Source organism: Arachis hypogaea, chromosome 9 (assembly GCF_003086295.3).
Source record: "Arachis hypogaea cultivar Tifrunner chromosome 9, arahy.Tifrunner.gnm2.J5K5, whole genome shotgun sequence".
Lineage (NCBI taxonomy): Eukaryota > Viridiplantae > Streptophyta > Magnoliopsida > Fabales > Fabaceae > Arachis > Arachis hypogaea.
Window position 1 is genome coordinate 804,419 of NC_092044.1, and position 23,230 is coordinate 827,648.

At 27.1% G+C, this 23,230-nt stretch overlaps 3 protein-coding genes across 3 annotated transcripts; 1 reads left to right on the forward strand and 2 right to left on the reverse strand.

The window, feature by feature from the left end:
- The first annotated feature begins 8,304 nt into the window (after positions 1-8,304).
- Positions 8,305-9,721, forward strand: LOC112709752 (zinc finger protein 3). The gene has a single exon (XM_025761665.3). The coding sequence runs from the start codon at positions 8,499-8,501 to the stop codon at positions 9,303-9,305; it is 807 nt and encodes a 268-aa protein (XP_025617450.1). The 5' UTR covers positions 8,305-8,498; the 3' UTR covers positions 9,306-9,721.
- A 5,958-nt stretch (positions 9,722-15,679) lies between these two features.
- On the reverse strand, positions 15,680-17,507 carry LOC112709753 (uncharacterized protein At2g39795, mitochondrial). The gene is made up of 3 exons (XM_025761666.2): positions 17,180-17,507; positions 16,133-16,461; positions 15,680-15,974 (listed from the first exon to the last, which is right to left on the reverse strand). Exons 1-3 carry the CDS (start codon positions 17,387-17,389, stop codon positions 15,812-15,814), a joined length of 702 nt encoding a protein of 233 aa, XP_025617451.1. The 5' UTR covers positions 17,390-17,507; the 3' UTR covers positions 15,680-15,811.
- A 453-nt stretch (positions 17,508-17,960) lies between these two features.
- LOC112709754 (uncharacterized) lies at positions 17,961-20,293 on the reverse strand. Its single transcript, XM_025761668.3, has 4 exons — positions 19,950-20,293; positions 19,205-19,254; positions 19,072-19,124; positions 17,961-18,699 (listed from the first exon to the last, which is right to left on the reverse strand). Exons 1-4 carry the CDS (start codon positions 20,171-20,173, stop codon positions 18,283-18,285), a joined length of 744 nt encoding a protein of 247 aa, XP_025617453.1. The 5' UTR covers positions 20,174-20,293; the 3' UTR covers positions 17,961-18,282.
- Positions 20,294-23,230: the final 2,937 nt, after the last annotated feature.

Here is a 23,230-nt window from a genome sequence, read left to right on the forward strand (position 1 = left end):
CATTTATCATTGTCACTCAAGGATTCTATATTATGCAAAATATCATATTCTTTCACATAAATCCTAGTCTTTCTTTTTAGGTCTTCACCTTTTTATTTTATTTAATTTTATTTCTTTTTTCATATATATCATCTTATGCTCTCTTTATTTTGTCCATTATATTGATGTTACCTTGAGATTAAGAGTATATAGTTTCCAAGAGTAATTAAGAGATCACTTAATTAAGAATATAAAGTTTATATGTCAATTCAAATGATAATTTTTGTTGTTTGAGTGTCATTTAATAATTTTAATATATATAGTTGTTACCATATAAGAAATATTTTTAAGGTATAATTTGAATAACAATTATGTTAAGTATATACTAAAATCAGCTATTAGTATAAAATATATGTTAGAATATAAAATATACATTAAAAATAAGTTAAACAATATATATATATATATATATATATAATGACTGATTTTAATAACTAATTTTAGTGTGTAAATAATATTTTTATTCGAATAATTATCAATGCCAAAAATTTATCTGTAAATATCAAATTATATATATATATATATATATATATATATATATATATATATATATATATCATCTTATTTAAAAAACTTGATTCAAGGTTATAGTATATGTCTACTACCAATATATGTTTAAGATCATATTATTATTGGTTCAATGAAACAAAGCATGATGAATTTATATAAAATTGTCTTCCTCAATCTCCTAACAACAATTCTCTTCCAAGAAAGTTATAATTAAGTAGGGAAATTTTCATATTTAGGGTTGAAATCAATCACACAAGTATCATTTTTTTCCTTGAGGCAAAAAATTAAAAGACAAGTAAGAGCACCTATATATATATACTTATATTTTCTTGTAATTAATTAAAAAAGCGAGATTTTTCTTGTAAATAAGAAAAAAATAAAAACAAAAAGTGAGAATTATTGTATCCCTCCAACTCGTCTTACTCATTGATATATATATATATACAAAAATTTTTTAAATGTATCTAAAATATCAATATTTTAATAATTTTAACGGTTAATTTTAATTATAAAAAATATATTAAAATATATATTAATTAAAATTAACGGCTAAAATTATTAGAACACTACTGATTTTCTAAGTACATTTAAAAATTTTCATATATATATATATATATATATATATATATATATATATATATATATATATATATATATATATATATATATATATATTTGCTGGCCTGATGTCAAAATCTCCACAGCTAGCTAATGTGGAAGACGATTAAAGTAGTATGCTTCTCCAACCAAATCAAAGTTAAAGGAAGGAAATCTATCATTCAATTTCAAACTGTTCAAGGGCTCCTATTAGACCAAATTTGCATATAGTTATTAGCCAATTATCCTGAAGAGATAGAAAACAAGTTGTAGTGGAATTTTCCAATTTGTTCATGGTGTTATTATATGCACTAACTTTAATTTAACTTCATTTTGGTCCTTTTCCTATGGAAGCCACACAAAGAAGATATCATTTTCTTGTCATTATCCTTTTTCTTCAAATGGATTTGATTCCAAGCCAACGTACACACAACCACAAAGAGTTAAGCAAACTCAAAAGTTGCTACTAATCCATCCACCAAATGCCAATTTTGAATTTCTTCTTTTTGCGACGGATATGACTACTGTCGCAAAAAAATACTTACATATTCTTAAAACAGATTAAATCTATACTTTATAATACGTATGATTATTTAATTTTTTACTTATAAAATTTAACAAGAAATGATATAAATAAAAAAAAATCAATCTTAAAAGAGTATGCGAGTTATTACGAATCGACAATTATCTCTAAATCCAATTCTTTAAACTAATTTTTGGAGTTGAGTTAGATCTATTCAGCATTTTCGTGAAGCCAACCGTACGTGCGGCCATAGTTGCTTGTGTCCAACACTTTGTGTATGTTGGTTGTTGTCACAATCACACAATAAAAATGAGGTTGCAAGAAAAAAAAGCCTCCATCCCCTTATAGGAAAATGAAAGGGAATGAAGTGGGGGACCTCACTTTGCATGCTGTGTAGCATTCATTTCATCATTTGAATGAAAAAGATTAAATTTGATGTGATTAGCATAATCTTACTTGGTACTAAGACATTATTAGATATATGTAATTATTTCTTAATTTGTCCCTAGGGCTTAATTATTAGGATATGAATATATATATGCTAGAGAGACAAAAAAAAACAGTGAGAACTTGTCTTATTTCGCATTCATTAATTGTCGCAACAATTAATAAATACTAAATAAGATAAATTATGACTGTTTTTGATTAATTTTTTTTTGTTACCAAATATTTCTGATATATTATTATTTGGTGTGTAACTTAGAAGACAAATCCCACTATAGTTTTAGATTTATATATGATTTTGCAAACTACTTACCTAACATTTGCCATGACAAAGTCAACTTTCTACCTAAACCTTGGTAGTTAATTAATACACTAATGACCAAATAAATAACAGTTCTATTTTTGAGATCAATAAGCTAAGGGAGACAATAATTCAACTTGAGAAAGAGAAATTAAATAAGGGGACAAGGAAAAAACAAAGGAGGGGGAGAAGGAAAGCACTACAAAATTTCTGGCCCTAATTTGGAAATTTAACTTGTGCATGGAATCATGCACATGTTATGTGGGAAAGAATAAAATAAGCAAATTAAATTAAAATGTATATAGAGCCAAAAATTATTGCCAAAATTGAATTGCCAGAATTATGTAGTATGCCATTGAGATGAACATGTTTATACTTGGAAATTGCTGAATGGCAGGAAATAATTCAATGTGAATGTTGATAGAAGTACGTGTCGAAATTTGATTGCTTATAGTTTTCCAATGTATTGTTAGGGTTTGTAATTTTATATGGAGTATTAGATGTATGTTTTTATCAAATTATAATTAATTAAATTTAAAATTTTGCTACCTAAATGTGAAGTATATATCACAAAATTGTGAACGATGATTTGTTATTTTATATTAAAAAGTTTATTAATTTGGACTGATAATATAAAATATTTTATATAGTCGTCTAATCACATATTTTTTTGACTAACTATTCATGTAGTCAATGTATATAAAAAGTAATAATTATTTTTAATGATTTAATTTTATATAAAATTAAATTTTATAATAAAATAATAAAATTGCATGAACAATTATTATGATATTCTATATATATATTAATATATATATATATATATATTATTTTTTTAGACTCTATAATAATTTGATAAATACTCATCTTTACTCTACATTGTTGTTATCTATTTTCTATTTCTTTTTTGGTGAATTATCTATTTTTCTTTTTAAATAGTTACTATATATATTCCATACTAAATAAAAGTGCTCTTTATATATTTTGTGCCTTTTAAATATAACATGTTTTAAATTCTTACTATCTAGAAGATAGTTAATTACTCACCATATTTTCTTTTTTCACTCTTTAATTTTTGTGTATTTACCCTACCATATCCTACAACCATGAAAAGTGATTCTATCAAGCAAAGCATTATTATTGATAAGCAAAATGATGATATTTATTATGAAGGAACATGAATGAAATAATGTGGAGCCATAAAAGGAGAAAGTTGGGATTGGTTATCATCTTTGGATGAAATTATTCACATGTCACCTTTGCTTGTCGAAGAAAGGACATTAAACTTCCCTCTGAAATTCCTAGAATAGGCTTCAATTAGACAATTATATTATTATTGAGTGTTAGGAATTGAAAGGACCCATATCCATCCAACCATGAAAAATATGATTTTGCTCTTTGATAATACTAGTGAACTTACCTACCTAGTGTGTTCTCATCTCTCTCTAGAGTAATAGGGGCAGTTTAGTAATTCTCAAACTTATATCATGATGAGGGTGAGCCTAATATAATTAGATTCTTCATTTTGAAAGATTCCGAATAAATTAGTAATAATAATATTATTAATAAGCTAGTAAGCATGCATGATGTGAATCTTCTAGAAAAAAATATATATTATGCATGCACAACTGTGATTTTATATTATCACTAAACATATTTTTCTTTAAGAATATATTATTAGACTAAAATAAATAATTAAGAAAGTTTAGGAAATTATTTTATTTTGTACACATACACGATCTATAATTTAGAAGGAAAAGTAGCTCATACTCTCAAAAATTGTTCAAGTGACATATATAATTTAATTTTGATGCCTATCATCATAAAATAATTTTATACATGTATTTAATTATGGGTGTTTATAGTATAGTTTGAATCAAGTTTGAATAAAAATTTTATCCGATCCGAATACTAGTTTTACTTACCCTGCAAATTGAATTGGATGATATTTTAAAAAAATTCGATCCAATCTGATCTAATTTCAAGCAGTTTTGATTGGATTAGATTAGATTTACGATTTTATAAATTAAAAAAATTAACGGTTTTGCTAGGGACTAATTAGGAGCTAGGGTAGCCAACTAGAACCAATTAGTTGAAAAATAAGAGGTCTATAGTTGGATTGAGTTGGCTTAGGTTGTATTTGGCTTTTTTCAAAAATTAAATATACATAACAAATTTTAACATCAAATTTTAAATAACCAACAATAACACAACAAGTTTCAAATATTATAAAATATTTATTAAATAATAATAATACATGAATAATATAAAAATATATAATAAATTAAATATATTATAAATAAAATTATAAATATAATAATAAAATAATATTATTATAGTACATTGTTCGATTTGAATTGGATTGGATTGGTTTTGTAAAATAGTAGTTTTGAAATTCGATTCGATCTATGTGGTTTGCAAAAATAAAATCCAATCAAATTTAAATTAGTGTGATTTTAATCAATTTTCGGTTTAGATTGAATTGGATGAACGATTTAATTTAAATTGATTTGAATTTAAATACTGCTATATTTAACTACGCAATGCTACATTAATAAAAACAACTATTTTTATTTATTGCATAAATTATCATTAAAAAGATTATTTTGATTGAATATAATTGTATAAAATATTTTATATTATTAAAAGATCAAAATTTAACTTTAAGCTGAATTATTTTAGTTATTATTTATTAGTTATTACTTATTACCCCTTGTCTTTAGATATTCTTAATATACACCTTTTTAGAGAATATCATCATTTATAAGTAACTATTTGAAATAATTGGTAATAAATACCTTTGAGAGATCAAGTAACCACTAAACAAGCCATTATTGCTATTTAGTATATAGAACACTTTGTGATAAGTACCTAGCTTGTGTGCCAATTCTTAACTAGTGGTTAGCTCATTACTCCATTTAAGTAAGTGCTGGGAATTGAATCTTGTTTTGTATATGCAGTAATTTATTGGTCAACAATAAATTTTTAAATAAAACTCAGTATCGCGACAAATTAATTCTTAATTTGTCGTATTAAAAGATACTGTAAAAAACCAAAAAAATAAAATGACAAAGCAATGCAAAATTCAGAGAGTATTGATTGAAGGAGAAGTGAGAGAGAGAGAGTTTGGTGAGTGCATGAATCCCAAATTCTTTATGAAAATCTTTGAGAGCAATCAAACCAGCTTTAAACATGTACATACCATACATCCATCTCATTCATATAAAGTATAGTTTAAAAATATCCAATTGGACCCTTTTAATGTTGACACTAACTGACAAGGAGGGCAATAACATATAGTAGCTAGCTAGCATAGATATTTGATTGTTTGTCTAGATGTAGTGTGATCTTTAAATTTAATTTGTATTATTAGAAAATAAATTCAACTGTATATTATTTCCTAGTTTCCCTTCTATATTTTAGAATTTTCTCTGCTGAAATTAAGTTTATATTTCAAAAGATTTAATTTTTATGCATTATCAAACATAAAATAATAGTTTTATACAAGTATTACTTTAACGAGAATCAATGGCACTAATTCTATTTCTTGTTTTTATTTGTTTGTTTGTTTTGAACTCAAAAATTAATTTTTTTTATTATTATCTTCTTATTTTTTTTTACTATTTTCATATTCAAATCATTACAATCACTACTATAATCACTACAATTATAATTTTTATCACTATTTAAAAAAAATTATAATCGAAGAAAAGAGTATTTTAAAAATATTAATTTTAATTAAAAAATTAAAATAAAATAAAACTTTAAAATAAAAATAAAATATTAAAAATAAAATTAAAACTTCACCTAAATATTAAAGACTAAATCAAGTAATTTACCTATACAAGAACATATAGGGCACAATAATTATTCATTATATTATTCCTTGACCACTTTATTTCTTGTTAGGAATCAATGGCTACATATATACACGTACTTGACACGTGTCTATATTTTTATCAAACCCACGAAAAAAAAATAATGCTAATATCACTTAGATATTAATAAATTAAAAAATATTATAAATATACCGAAAATTAACATTAAATTAAATTAAATTAAATTATTAACCATATATATATTATTTTATATATTTTAATATAGTATAATTATAATAAATTAGTGATAAAGTAATGGACACGTCTATTTGGTATGATGAGGTAAACAAACAATAATAAGAGGACAAAGACAAGAGTTTCTGTGGAGATACTACAAATCCACCATGTTGATTAAGAAATTAAGAGCATCACAGCTTTTTTCATTAGACAAGTCTATTCTAAAACTAATAATTCTCAGAAATTAAAAATAAAAAGTATGTAGTCTATTGACTATTGTTCATACCTTGGATTTTTTTAGTGTGTCATAGCATGTAGACGTGAATATACCCTTAAAAAGGTACATAGCTACAACACATAGCAATGTGAAAACTGAAAAGACATGAAATTAAAAAAAAAAAAAAAGAGAGACAAGAACCAATGGAGGGGTTATGGACTTGCACGTGTTGGCAGGAGGAGTTCAATCAGCTTGGAAGATTTTTAGTTCTTATTACTACATACATCATCAATGAATAGGGGAATGCAAATGGAATAATATGATTTGTTGATTATGAAAAAAAAGTTTACATTATCAATTGATTTTTTTTATTAATAGTCCAATTAATGAAAATAGAGTTAGTTATAGTAGAAAATAGAATATTAGTCATAGCATATTATTATTATTATTATTATTATTATTATTATTATTGATGAATTAAATTTTCTTTTCACTATTTACTATTTAAATAGCTAGGCATAAAATAAAAAAAGTCATAAAAATAAAAATATAAAAAATATTAAAGAGTCAGCAAATTTTATTTTTTTGTCATTAATTAATCAATATTATTAAAAAATATAGGCTAAAAATATAAGATTTTTTATATTTAAATTACATAAATATAGTATTACAAAAATGAATAAACGCTAAGATATTTATGAAAATACATTCTAGAACACATCTCGGATGGTGAGGTGATAATCCCAAAATGGACATATTTCGGACGCTTAGCTCTCGTGCTGTGATTATGTACATAATTTTCAGATGCTGTAACTTATATACGCATGCGAACTTATTTCGGATGCTGTGACTCTATCCACGATGATGACTCATATCTTGGATGCTAAAACTCCATTCACATTACGTGTTTATCTCGAATGTTTAGTATCTTATTTCCGTCCTAATACATATCCTAGGTGTACCCAAGATGTGACTCAACGTCACTCTGTCACAACATGGGAACTAAGCATTCGAGATATGCGCATTTTGAGGTTACCCCTCAGCATCCAAGATATGTCTCAAGATGCATTTTTGTAAATATCTTAGCGTTTATTCATTTTCATAATTACTATAGTTATTTAATTTAAATAAAAAAGTCTAAAAATATATTATTAGATTATTAGACTAAAAAAATTGAATCAATAACTAAAATACTAATAAAAAATAATAAATTTTGTCCGGTTTTGAGTTTTTTTTTTCTCAAAATATAATTTGTTACTTTTATATTAAAAAAATTACACTTGTCATTACATAAAACTTAACACTTCTAAAATTTACATTGTACTACTTTTACTCTCAAACTCAATTACTCAAAGTACTAGCTCTAGCTATGTATGTATGAATGAATGAATGAATACATTGATTTCTATACACATAGATAGATTTTTGACATTCCCTATTTGATTCTTGTCGTGACATTCTTTTCACTCACATTTACATCATCAACCGTACTTGTTAGTGTTAGTTCCCAACAAGTTGCAATCACTACAAAATAAAAATAAAAAATAAAAAATTGGATGACTTAATTTTTAGATTTTGCAATATTAAGACCTTGTAACTGTAAAATAGTGCTATATCTACTTCTATACATACCCAATGACCCTTTTATTCTTCTTTCATCATTCACTAACAACACAACAAACTTCATCTTTCACTCTTTCTTTCTTTCCTTCATTCATTTCTCTTAAACCAAACACACATTATTACTATTATTATTATTCATATTTTTTTTTATTTTTATAATAACAATAATAATAATAATAATCTTTGCACATGGACCTTCAAACCTTGGAGAATTTGAAAAAATCTTCATCAAAGAACAAAGATCAAGATGATGATCAAGAAGTGAAAGAGAATACTACTAGTACTGTTCTTCAACTTGATCTAAGTCTTTCAAGCAATGATGAATCAAGAACAAAGCAAGAGCTGAACCTTCTCAACTTCCTTGATCCAAATTCATCAGAAAACTCATCAGATTCAACCCAAGAAGAAGAAGAAGGTAACAAGAACAAGAATCATGAAATGGAGCACAGAACATTCTCATGCAACTATTGCCAGCGAAAGTTTTACAGTTCTCAAGCACTTGGTGGGCATCAAAATGCACACAAAAGAGAAGGAACATTAGCAAGAAGAGGACACCACAAATCTCCATCATCATCATCATCATCAATGGTAGATTTTGGATACAGATTCTCTCCTTCTTTTTCTTCTTCTTCTTCTTCAAATGGATCCTATAACAAGCCACTTGGGATCCAGCTTCATTCTATGATCAATAAACCTTCTTCTCAGCCACCCTTTTTCGCGACGACCTGTCGCGAAAACGGGTGGCAGAGACAGAAGCTTTATTTGGATTCACACCCTGCAAATCGGAAGCTGAATAGTAATAATGGTTTGGAATCTGAATCACCATCATCCATGGCTGTTTTCGGCGGCAGCGGTGGCGTGCCGAGGTTAGGGAAGTTTCATCCTACAAAGCTTGTGACACAAGGTTTTGGAGGATATTGGTTTGGTAGTGTTTCTCATTTGAATTCTAAACATGAAAATAAGTTGCAGAAGCTTGATTTGTCACTCAAGCTCTAAAGCATTTTCACTTCCAAAATTGTAATTAATTTCTCTCGAATTTTTGTTTCTGTGAATTTACATTTATGAATTTTTAAAATCTGTCGTTCGACATTCTGTATTTGTCAAACGTTATAATTCAATGAAAAAAATGTCTTATTATCATTTTTTTAAATAACGTTTGACAAATTTTAGAATATCGAACTTATATTTTAAAAACTTAAAATGTAAATTGCATAGAAATAAATAAGGTTTGGAGGAGTTAATTACAATTTTTTTTCTTCTTTTAATTGTGTATTTTTCTTAATGAAAGAGCTTCCACCTATATCATTTTATTATCTTCATGTATCTGATCTTATTCTAGCTGTTGTAATTTGTAAATGCATTATTTTAGCTAATTGCAAATTAACTTGTTTGTAAAATAAGAGTTCTATCTCCATGGACATTGTTTCCATCTTCACAACTTCATCAAACTTTCCCTTTGTAATAATAATAATAATAATAATAATAATAATAATAATAATAATAATAGCGTAAGGATTCTATATTCTCTTATTATCTGAACAGAAAAAAAAGGCAAAAAAGCTAACACAAACTTTTAAAACTAAATGCAACCAAACTTAATTTTCTCAACTAAATGCTAAGGCGATTCTTCAATTCCTTTTGACTGTTCAAGAATTGATTTGATAACACTATTAACAAAGAAAGAAGGGGCATGCATGTGATGTACTACTATTACATACATAACTATATATATATATATATATATATATATATATATAATCAACTTACCAAAGAAAAAATATATAATTGAACACTTAGTTCCCAATTAGAAAAAACCAACATAGAAGGTGGAGTAGGTGATTTCACTTGACAATTGAGTATTCATATTTTTTAAAAAATATTATTTGTAGACTAAAATTAGTTATAAATATATGTATTGTGTAGCTTATTTTTAATATATATTTTATATTTGAAAATATATTTTATATTATAGTAGCTAATTATGGTAGCTGATTTTAGTATACATGTGGTATAATTTATATTTTTTGGACTATGCTACATATACACTAAAATCAGCCATCAAAGTCAACCACCAGTATAAAATATATGTCAAAATATAAATACAAATTAAAAATAAATTAAATTATACATATATTTATACACAAATATATTAGTTTACGAATAGTATTTTTGATATTTTTTATATGTGCATTGAATAGTTATAGTCATTGAATTTTCTATATAAAAAGGAAGCATTAAAAGATGTCTAAGGGAATTGTATTTGGTTATAGTAGTATATATAGTTCATATTTGACAATGCACTATATAGTGTCAACTTAGGTACTGTTTGGATCAAGGTATATATATGTGTGTCTCAATGAGTTTTGGGGTGACATAATAACTAATAAGGTCCACAATAGTGTGTAGAAATTTGGAGTCTAGTGAGTTTTTTGTTGCAATTTACTTGTTTTGAATGGGTGTGATTATGTGAGTGTGTGACCCCTACTTTTGATTTTAACTTTGACCCACTTGTAGTTGGAGGAATAGACCATCTCTATTGGGATCAAAAGAAATAGGTGAGGCATGCCATGTGAAATTGAGCCACACAATCACACTCAGCTCTCCCATCACATCATCATTTTAATATAATTAAAATTAAAAGAAGAAAAATGAGAACTTTTAATTGATTAAAATCTTGAATCTTGATTGCCCTTGATTTCTCACCTAAAGTCTAAATATATATAATAAGTTGTAATGATGTATTGATTTATACTTTATTTATTGTTACTAAAAGTATCAATTAGACTTTATGTTTAATTTAATAATAAAGTAGATAGATGCAAATGGAGATAATATGTGACACTTAATATACACATAATATTTCTTTAAGAGTATTATTAAATCAAGTAGAAAGTAATTACAATCATTCAATGAAAATCCTATTAGTCTCAAAAAAATAATTAAATTCTCCTTCTTCAGTATAGTTAGGAGGATGTGTAAGATAATAAATTAGAAAGGTAATTTATTTTCCGAGTATATACCTAAAAAAAACTAAAAAATTTTACATTGAATATTTTCGTCCTCAAAAAATTTTTATTACGTTAAATTCTCTGAATTTTATAAAAATAAAACATATAAATTCTTCTGTCATACTTTTAAGTATTTATTTATTCAAATAAAAATTTATATATCTTATTTTTACAAAAATTAAAGATCTTAATATAATAAAATTTTTTAAAATTTTTTTAAAAATTTATTTGTGTATATACTCTTACTTTTCTATAATTTATAGTGATGTTTTAATACATTACTACTTTATTTAATAAGTAAACAATTGTTTAAGGACATACCAAAAGGAGGACCCCACAAATTTTGTAGGTCCATATCAGCATGATGTTTACACTAATCTCATTTTAATCATGAAACAAAAGCATAATGTGTATGAAAAAACAGCTGAAAGCTTAGTCATTATGACCGTTAATAATCATAGTAATCTTATCTTACACTAACAAGGAGATATGGTGATATGATCTATGATTTTTTTTTTTCTCCCTAGGCATTTGATTATGATAGTTTAGGTTCTTACACTAATCTGTTTATTCCCAAATTGTAGCACTTCGGTTGAAGTGTCTATTTAACTTTGTGGTAGCATAACTCAGTCTTCACCAATCACCATTCATTCCATTAAGATATTAATAGCCTTTAATTTTGCCTCTCAACCAAGAAAACCAAAAGCTGGACCAATACAATGGACATGTGTCGAACTATTAAACACAAAAAAAAATTTTAGATAAAATTAAAAGAGTAAATTAAATACGTAAATATTGTTAAAAACAAGAGACTAAATTGGAGAAAAAATTTGTGTATTATTGAGTGTATTCAAGTTATCTCGAAATAATACAATATAGAAAGATATTTATAGGAACTAAAAAGAATCGTAATAATAAAGACGTAATATTCTATACTAAATATTCAGATATACTAAATATTTTTAATTGATCCTAATTGATCCTAATTATATTCTAACAAATATAAAATCGTAGTAAAATTTAAATCATAAAATTGTAAAATCGTCTAATATAATAAAATTTTAAAATTGATTGACTCGTTTAAAATTATAATATCAAAAATTTTAAAAATCAAATATTTTAGCTATTATACTATTAGCTATTTTTTCTTCTAGAATGTGAAATTTTGAGCAAAAATTTGAGCATTGTTCATCAAAATATATTAATAGGATAAAGTAACACATGTGAGATTTTATGTCCTCATCTGCATGTTTGTTGTGTATTATATATATTCTTAATATATACTACTCTACTTTAAAACTTAGTCAAGTCATAATCACTTATTGGTCCGTAATAAAACAATCAAAAAGTTATTTTATATATATACTATGATTCTCTATATGACTTGCTACCAAGTTCAATACATCATCTTGCTAGCTACTAGGTCTATGTGGGCAACCTTTATTTATGGTTTAACAAAACCATATGAAACAATACGCAATAAGGACATGTTTTATTTCAAAACTAACTTTATATTTAAAATTGTATGAATAAGTGCAAAGGTGCTCCACATATATAATTATTCAGGTTTGTTTAGTCCTCTAAGGTTTCATGTCATTTTCCATAGCTCAATTTAGTTCTAGAAGTCGGTAACACAACTTAAAGGGGTAAACAAAAACAAACCTAAGGAAACAAACCAAACAAACTATTTATATATACACTCGTTACACTACCAGCTATGTCATTGTCTACCTTCTGTATGTTGTGAATTATGATTGTGCTTTTGAAATGATACCTATGTATAGTTTTAAATAATTTGGATCCTCTGAATTTTAAATTTTTACTTTAGAAGATAAAGTGTGATTTTTTATTTTTAAATGATTTTTTTTATATTTTTTTTTGTCTCACCTATAAAATAAATTGTGAAAGATCACATTTTATTCTTTGAAATTCAAAATTTAGATAATCCAAATCTAATTTTAAGAATATGAGTTTTGACTGTTTACTAATAGAACAGCAGTAGAGTCGATAAAAACGAATTTTTACCCTGTCTGATTTTATTCTATCATATTTAGACTTATAAAATATTCGTTTCAACGATCTGCATGTTGTAAAATTTTATACGTTAACATGTTTATGTGAATATCCATCCTTTATAACTTCTAAAATTCAGTATATAAATTAAGTATTAAAATTTATAAAACAATGATAAAAAAAATTATGAGTCAAATAAAATACTAAAAAAAAAGTTTTTTTGAGTATCGTGTGAATTGGTTTAGTGAATAGATAATAATTTTTTTTCTAAATATGTTATTTGAATTTTAATTTTTTTTTATCATTGATTTATTATTATTATTATTATTATTGATAAAAACAAAAAACACTTGGGAGAGAATCCATCCCATAATGGGTACCCACATGTTTGAGTAGGAATGTCTTCCATAATTACATCACTTAATTAGTTGATAACCAATAAGCTATTGGATTTGGGTGTTCAATGTACTACTTTGTGTCCCTGTAAAGACAAGGACACATGTTTAAATACCAAGAAACCTTCTTATTGAGGAGGAAAAATAACCTTAAATGCCTCATGCTCTGTACCAATACTTAAGTCCACATCAGATACTTTATTCCAACTAAAGAATCAGGTTGTGGTAAATTAATGCAATTAATTTAAAATGCAGCAAAGCAAGGTCCAAACTAGTGTCTGAGTATTCCAACCACTGTCTGAGTTAGATGTGATTGAACATATTAAACATTACTAGAGGACGAGAAATATCGGATGAATGAGTTCTTGGTTCAGTGTGACACCCAAAGGGAAAATGACAATTCAAGAATATATATATATAAGCTCAAACCATTTTAAGCAAATATCTAATTTAATCTACTAGTGTTTGCAATGCAATTTGAATCAATTTTAAATCAAACTCATCTTATCGAATATTAATTTTATTTGTGGTGCAATTTAGATTAGATGATAGATAATTTTCTCTAAATAATCTGATCTAATTTCAAATCGTTTAGATTTTAATTAAATTTGTGATTTTTTGTTTAAGAATAAAATCTTATTGAAATTCTCTCGTTCATCCTTCGAAACCATATCTCATCTCAGATATGATGAAATAGAATGAATTATAAACTAAAAAAAATAAACATATATAACAAGTCTCAATATCAAATCTTAAATCAACAACAATAATTTAAATCGTATCTTAAAAAACTAACAATAACATAACAATAGAAAATAAATTACAGATTGATTAACATAAATAAATAAATAAATTTTAAATTCATCCTTTGGAACCATATCTCATCTCAGATATGATGAAATAGAATGAATTATAAACTAAAAAAATAAACATATATAACAAGTCTCAATATCAAATCTTAAATCAACAACAATAATTTAAATCATATCTTAAAGAACTAACAATAACATAACAATAGAAAATAAATTACAGATTGATTAACATAAATAAATAAATAAATTTTAAATTCATAAAATATTTTTTAAATAATAATAATATATGAATAAAATAAAATATATAATCAATTAAATATTATAAATAAATTTTAAATATAATAATAAAACAATAATATTATATTATATTATCGGTTTAGATTGGATGGTCTTGAGAATTAAATTCGAAATTCGATCCAATTTGTCATAATTAAAATTTAATCAAATCTAAATTAATACACTTTTAATTAATTTTTTATTTAAATTAAATAAACAGTTTAATTAGATCAATTTGAATTTGAACGCTCATAATTCAATCTGCTTGCCACTTATAATCACAGCTTTTCTTTTCTACCACTAATCAATAGCTACCGCACATTCTCACTCACGCTTCACTTTTTATATGTAAAAACCAGACATCATGATCACAAAGGTGAACAAACATATACCAAAGGTCATAGGATATGTTTTGATAGATAGGAGATGAAAACATGATTCCATCTTTCATCTTATCACCTGTTATACAATTTTCCTCAAGCTAAAAACAAAATAGTGGAAATGTTTTATGAGAATCTATAATATTATTCTTTTCATTTAAGAAGTAATTTAATATCTATATATTATTATCGCGTGGATAATAAAATTAATTGAATTCTACATTATCTCAAAAGAAACCACCCCTACCTACTTAACAATGCATAATTGTCCCATTGAAAAAGTGCATAAAAATCAAATCTTCAAAAACAAAAAACAAAAAAACAAAAAAACTAAAACATATTTTCTTATGATGCCCACCAACGTCAACAATAAGTCTGAGGTAGGGGCAATAAAAATATGATAATACTAGGAAGACAAAAAAAAAATCAAAATTTATCTTATTTAACATTCATTAACGAATGCTAAATAAAACAAATTTTGGCTGATTTTGGCTAAATTTTTTTTTTATCAAATATTTCCGTAAAAATGTATACCTGCTTTAGTTCAAATCTCAGTATCAAAATTACATAGAAATGTTAACTAATAATGGCTTCTATCATCCAAAACTTTTGATCCTGCTATTTCCTTTCAATAAAAGACTTAATCCTCTCCATCCATTTGATGAACTCTGTTTTATCCTTACCTTTCATATAGCCGTGTAAGAAAACAGCAAGTTCATCATTTATGCCCCTTACTTCCAAGAAATCATAAAGCCCATCTTGCAATTCATCATCCAATTCCCTGCCAAAGAACCAACGGAGAAAAGATTCAAAACACATTTCAAAATCAAGCTATATCTGAAGTTCTAAATTTTAATAATAGAAAGCATTGAACATAATAACAGGTTGCAAAAACATAAATCAAACAGACTCTTAGCGGTAAAGAATAAGTAAACTTACTTGAATTCGGGACCGGAATAGGGATTGTCTGACATGTTCTCATCCGACCTTGTGACCAACCTGTTTATCTCTATACTGTCTGGCCAAGCAGAGCACATGATTTCCAGGTAGCTACTGTTTCCCTTGGAGATGCTGACAATCACGGTAATGTGCATCTGCTCCTCGTCCGCATTCGCAACACCACCACTTGTAGTCGGAGCTGGAGCAACCCCATCGAACATGGTGGCTTCAACTTTGATATCTTCATTTGCATATTGTCTTTTCAATGTAATCCATCGCTCCCCGGGTCGTCCATCCACCACAAAGGAATCAAACTTGGAAGTAGTTGCCTGCAAAACACAAAACAAAACAAGGCACATCTCCAAAATTAAGTTATAATTCGTCGAATCCAACTCGCAAGAGCCGGAAAAGCTTCCAAATGCTGTTGCTTGCTGATAAATTTATTAAGGAAAACAAAATTAAAGAATCACAGTGTGATTGATACAAAAGGCAACCATCCCAATAAGAAATAAGTCAAATCTCATCCATTAATTTGGATCAAAACATCTAGTGTTCAAGTGGCACTAACAGTTTGTTTGGCTGATTTTCGAGCTCTTAATTCACAAACCTGATTTTGGAGCTAGAAGCTAAATTCAGTAGCTTCTCGAAACTAATGGCATAATTGTGTTTCAGTTGGCACAACCTACACATGATTGAGTTTCTATTCATTTCAACATGTTTTGGTTACATTCCTCAAACGATAGTTTTTTTATTTTTCCTAAAAAAAATTATTTTTCAGTTGGAAGAAATCATGCTTTGCAAACTATAAACCGAACATCCCCTTAAATCTCAAACGCTTACTTCAAATTAGAAATTCGTCTTTCTTATCAACATTCCATTCAATAACAAAGCAAATCCTGATAGTAAAAGTTGATCCCTTAATCAAAATTCAAACGCAAAACAAGAATCAAATTTGAGCTGAAAAAAGAAAAAAAGAAGAAGATGAAATGCAAAATAGAAAATTGTGAAGTGCGAGAGGCACTGCAATTAGATAGGGAAAAGAGAAACCTGGTTTGGAGGAGAAGATTGGAGCTCATACTGAATCTCGCGACGGAGAAGCCTCAGCATGTTCCCTTCGAAAGCTTCATTGCGCATTTCCGACAAGTAAGTTCTTCGAGCTAGCTGTGGAAGAAGCAATTTCTGATGATGGTGATGGTGATGGTGATGGTGAAGATGGTGAACTAGGGTTTTTCTGAGAGAACGGAACACGCGCGCCATTGAACTAGGGTTTTAGAGCTTCGAAGCAGTGTAGCTAGCAAGGTTTATGACATCAAAAACAAAGAAGGCAGAAATGTAGTTTTGGTATTTACAATTTAGTACTAGTATTTATTTTAATTAACTAATTTGCTATTGAACGGTTGGGTTAAATAAGGACAAGCTTGCAATTTTATAATTTTGTGCGTTTTTTTTCTTGGACTTTTATAATTATGTGTAATTAAAGATAATAAAATTGGTTGATGTTTAATAGACAAGTTTCATTTAAAATTTATAAATCAAATTTTACTTATGAAATTTTCTATCCTTTTTTACCTTTCAAGTTCAACAAATATGTTCTAGAAGTTCAAAAACTCATGTCCGATTTTCACAAAAGCATTTCATAGTTTTTTTTTTTTTTTTGGGGGGGGGGGGGGGGGGAGGTGGTTTAGATCAGCATATAGCCATATACCATTTATTTTTCCAGTCCTTTCAAAATTCAAAACATTTGGAGCTTATTAATGAAATGCACCAATGGTGGAATAATCATTTCAATCCAAGTGTAGCTACAAAATTGAAGCGTATAAATAACATATAGACCAAGATAAACTTCCACATTTTGCGTTTATATTGTATCAACCATGGGAAAAATGCATAATATACAACACAATACTATAATAGCTTCCTAGTTCCTACAGTACCAATTCAACAGAAGCACAAATCATGGTTTTTCCCAAATAAAAATCTTCCTTTCCAATATAGCCTCAAGAAAACTTGGAACATGATTAAATTACTATTCATTTCTGAGGAGAAAATAAAATCAATACACACCTCTATGACTTCTGAATTCTGATTAATTATGTACAATGACTCAAAATTTTCTTTAAACATCCTACTACACTAACTCAGGAAAACCCTCAACCTTGGTTCTGGCCTTTTGGGTCTGGGTGAGAAGGATTTGGAGTTGCATTTAAACTCTTGCCCTCTTCACCTAAATCTGGCCTTGATTTTGGAGAATTGTGCTTATCAAGACGGTCTTCACCTACAGCTTTATTCGATTGTGAACTGCTACTTGCATCATTCGGTTCGGATGATTTTGGGGACTTCTTCTCAGCATCAGTTATCTGATTTTTCGCTAGGTTGCTGTCTGATTGTTTCTTTGATTCAACTACAATCTCCTTAACAGTCTCTTCAAGTTTCTCAAGCCTCTCTTTCACCTCCACGAGCTCCACATTAGATTTTGCTTCTTTTTCCTCAGGGGGGTTTAATTCCATTTCTTTTTCTTTTTCCTTAGCTTCCTCTTCTTCTTTCTGTTTTCTTTTCTTCTCTACATCCTAACAAAATTTTTAGAGCAAGAGGGAAAATAACTTAAACAATGGATTACTTATCCTCTGTTTACTCGAAAGCAATAATTACAAGGTCAAATAGATATATACGCTTCCACAACAAATAATTGCAGAAATATGTATACATTATATATCAGATAAGAATTGATACAATCAAAGAACATGGAGTAGTCTTTAAAAGTGGATAGGTTTTCATTTATAAAGGGATTACATAAACTGTACTTAGATGGAGCTCCAAACCAAGAAATGGTCTGATTTTGAAGAGACATAAGATCACTGAGGATCCTAACATCATTTATACAAAACTCAAAAAGTTTCCCTCACATGATAATATCAATCAAAAGGGGAGAAAGAACATACCGCCTCCATTTTTCTCATTTCATATCGAGCATACTGCGCCACCAAATATACGGCTGGGGAAACAAATAAATTATTTAGATGTTGATATGAAGCTCATGCTTCAAGAATAACTGAACAAGGGTCAGTATCATACCCAATGAAGGCAAGCAGGCGAAAAAAAATTGTACCAGATGGAAATCAAACCTGAACATACAAAAAAAAAAAAAGATAGAGAGTAAGATTTTGAATTTTTTTTTCTGCCATTACCATCACATTAAAATTCAGTAAACTTAGCAATAATAAAACAACTATCACCTTATTGATCTATGTTCATAAAAATCCAACAAACTTAAACTTTGGCTTCAAAACTAGCGGTTCATTCTTGCTAATGAAAAGGGAAACAGAGTAAACAAAGCTACGAATCTTCCCAACAAAAACAAACTAATCCTCTAAAATAACTTGGCCTATACAACGATTTTGATCCAGTCTTCAATGTGTAAAATAAGCATCAATTCACATATCAGTTTGGTCTTAAATTGCTTGTCATTTCACAATACTAAGGACTAAAGTGGTATCCAAAATTTTGGTGGACCAAGATGAAGACTTACTCAAACTAAAAATGAAAAAGCTGAACTTGGATTCTTAAGCTTAAAGTTGAATCCCAAGTACAATGCAGACTGAGTTAGTGAAGTGAAGATAACAGCTCAAACTAAATTAATATCAGATTTTGACTCCCCATTGAAGTAAACAAAGCACAAGAAACATTGCAGTGAAGGTGCTCGACGAAATGCCAAACAGAGCAAAACCCAAATGATGATTAACCTCAACAACCAATTGCCAACAAATATTAAATCATCAAACAAGGAAAACGTGAAAGAAAAGGGAAATGAGAACAATACCCAAATTTTTTCTTGTTAGGATTTTCGGAGAAGAGGATCTTAGCGGCGGTCATCATGTCGAGATTCTCGAGCATGCGGTACCTTTCGTCGGTGGTGGGAACGACGTCGTTTTTGTTGGCATTGCTGGAAGTGGTGCCTTTAGCGTTGGTGCAAAACGACGTCGTTTGAGGAAAACCGAGTCGCTGCGAAAAGCGTAGCAAGCTTCTTCCTCGGCCACCAAACATGACGTTCACGACGTAAAAACCACCCACCTTCTCAACCTCAAGCTCAAATCAGAATTCGGATCTCCGAGATGGACCCAATACCGGGCCCATTAATTGAAGTTATTGGACCTTAATAGGCCCATTTTTATTTGGGGTCTTTTTTATATATATGTAAATAAATTGGCGATGTGGAAAGGCAACATTGGAGGAAGCAGGAGCGACGGCAGTGGGCCAGTTTCTGGTTTCCAGGCCTAAACCAAAATAATAATAAAAAAATTGTCAAGCAATTAGTTTAGTGATCAGTTAATTAGTTTGTTTAAGTAAGTGTCGAATCCCGCTTTGTGCATGCAGCAACCCATTGGCCAGCAGCAAACCCTTAAATGGAGCTGACAGATTAGTCCTTTGCCTGCTGAATTGGGAGATACAGTGGAAAACAAAAAAAAGTATAAAAATTCAAATTCTACCTTGTACATGCAGTAATTCATTGACCTTGACTAGATAGTAGAAAAAAATAAATAATTTTTTGCCTTTGAAAACATACTTTTTTTATGTTATTCTTTGTAAATTTTTTCTTTAGCTTTTGATCCAAGGTAAAAATTTAAGGATTTTTATTTTAATCCTATTACTAGTTTGCTTAGTTAAATACTCACATGACAAGTTAAATGGTAACATAGCAAATTAAATAGTAGCATAACGAGTTAAAATGTTGATGTGAAATTGGGAATCAAAAAACGTTTTAACCGATAAATAAAATAAAAGTCCTAATATCTTTCAAAAATGTTTCATTTTATGATAGCATATCTAGCTTTCAATTATTTAATATTATTTATTATTTTAAAGATGTAGTATATTTTTGGGGGAGAAAAATTTTAGTATATTGAAAGCTCACTAGATCTATATATTAATTCATTTAATTGTATTCAAATTCATTGAATTTTTAATCGATAGAAATTTCAAAATGACAAAATTTTGGAATGGATATTTAATTTGGAGATTTCAGTTATTATAATTTTTTTAATGTGTGTAAAGAAGTATTTTTTTTGAAAAAAATTAAATAATTTTTAGTCAAAATCCTATTATTAATAGTGAAAAGATAGAAAAAAATAATTATAGTAATTTTATAAAAATACTAAAATTTTTCAAATGAAAACCTTCTAATAATTTATTTAATCAATGTAAGCAACTAAAATTGAGTCGTGGTTTTCAAGATAAGATAGTATATTTTATAAACAAAACTAATTTAATAATTCAATCTAAATTATGTTATCTATTAATTAAAACAAACAAATGAAATGAACCAATCTTTTGAGACTTTGACTAATAGATTTCTCCTATTTACTTGAAGCTATAAAACTTTTGACACAACTTTATTCCAATACATGAAATTGATGTCCCCAAACCTATTATGGAATGTATATATATCTTTGTGGTTAGAGTTTGTTTTGTGTTATTAGTTAACCACACGTCCACACCCACGTGGGGGTAGAAATTTAATTATATCTTATATAATAAATTATACATAATGATTATGATTAACATTATAAAAAAATCTAAGAATAAGAGACCTAACCTAGTCAACCACTAGTCAAGGGCATGGTCTTTTCCATCTTCACCACTTTTATGACGTTGGATAAAAGAATAGATTCTCAAACAAGGGAATACGAGTGAGAATGAATGAATCATACGATTAATCTAAAAATTAGTGTTATTAACTAAAAATTATAATATTCACTCCCTAACTTATTGCATGGTACAAAATATCAAGCTATTTTGCACATTATTTACTTTTAAGTATATATTAAGAGAAATTCTTTAGTGTCTGTGAAAATTATGTCTAATTAGGTAAATTAGAAATAAAATAAAGTGGGATATACTCTTTTATGTTTAAATTCTCTGAGTGGAATTTAAGTAGCATAGAAGATATCATATACTAAAGTTAAGTAAAATTTTAATCTTCTCAAATCATAAATAATTCTTGAATTGACCTATATAATATTTTTGGGCCCCACTCTCCTTTCCACCAAGGCCCAAAATCATCACTACCCCACACTTTTTCTTTACTTTAAAATTTTAAAATTTCCACTAATCAATCACCAGAATTACAATAATAACATCAACAACAATAATAATAATAATAATAAATATTATTTGACATTAAAATTAATTATTAGTATATTTATATGTAAATATATATAATTTAATTTATTTTTAATATATATTTATATTTTATTATAAATTTTATACAAATAATTAATTTTAATAGTTAATTTTGATTTACAAGTAACATAATTCATTAATAATATATGCATAATAGCATTAGAACCCCACCACACGCCACAATTATGAGCAAACGTTACTTTATTTATCCTAAGTTTTTTTCTTACATAAAGAAAAAATAAAAAACAACTCAGATCCTACATCCAAGACCAGCCCCATGTTATGGCAAAACCGTAATTTACTCAAATCCAAGGGCATTCACTTAAAAAAACATACATGTTGCAAGAGAAAGAAAAAAACAAAAAAGGTAAAAAGAAAAGAGTAAAATGTTTTATTTCTCCAAAATATTGAATTATTTTCACATCAATAACAGATAACTCAATTAAAGGGCCATACTAATCGCTATTGTTTATTAACCTAATTTAACGACTAATTTATCTAACCTTCATCTTAACCGAGTAATATTTAAATTTAGTAGATCAATAATTAATTTACTGTGAATCAAATATCTATTTAAATATTTATTATTAGTCAATAAATTACTATATATAATATATAAAATAAAATTTAAATTTTAATATTTATTTAAGTGAATCAGTAAATTAATCATTAAATTAATTTATATTAGTTTTTTATAAATTATTTAATATAAAATAAAAATTCAGGTGCAGTTAATTTTACGTGAAGTTGATAACTAAAAACGGTTAGATAATTTGATTGATTTGATTAAATTTTATCTAACAATTTTTAACTATTAAGTTCATGTGAAATCGACTGCACCGAATTTTCACATTAATATAATTATATAATCATAGAGATAGAGAGATATTATACATGTAAATATAAAATTATAAATATAAA

Excerpts from the sequence above, each read along its gene's own strand:
- LOC112709753 (XM_025761666.2), bottom strand. The coding sequence starts at position 17,389 with ATGGCGCGCGTGTTCCGTTCTCTCAGAAAAACCCTAGTTCACCATCTT. Across the intron at positions 16,462-17,179 it reads AATCTTCTCCTCCAAACCAG|GCAACTACTTCCAAGTTTGA; the intron begins GTTTCTCTTTTC and ends TGTGTTTTGCAG. Across the intron at positions 15,975-16,132 it reads TATTCCGGTCCCGAATTCAA|GGAATTGGATGATGAATTGC; the intron begins GTAAGTTTACTT and ends GTTCTTTGGCAG.
- LOC112709754 (XM_025761668.3), bottom strand. The coding sequence starts at position 20,173 with ATGTTTGGTGGCCGAGGAAGAAGCTTGCTACGCTTTTCGCAGCGACTC. Across the intron at positions 19,255-19,949 it reads CCTAACAAGAAAAAATTTGG|GTTTGATTTCCATCTGGTAC; the intron begins GTATTGTTCTCA and ends TTGTATGTTCAG. Across the intron at positions 18,700-19,071 it reads AAATGAGAAAAATGGAGGCG|GATGTAGAGAAGAAAAGAAA; the intron begins GTATGTTCTTTC and ends AAATTTTGTTAG.
- LOC112709752 (XM_025761665.3), top strand. The coding sequence starts at position 8,499 with ATGGACCTTCAAACCTTGGAGAATTTGAAAAAATCTTCATCAAAGAAC.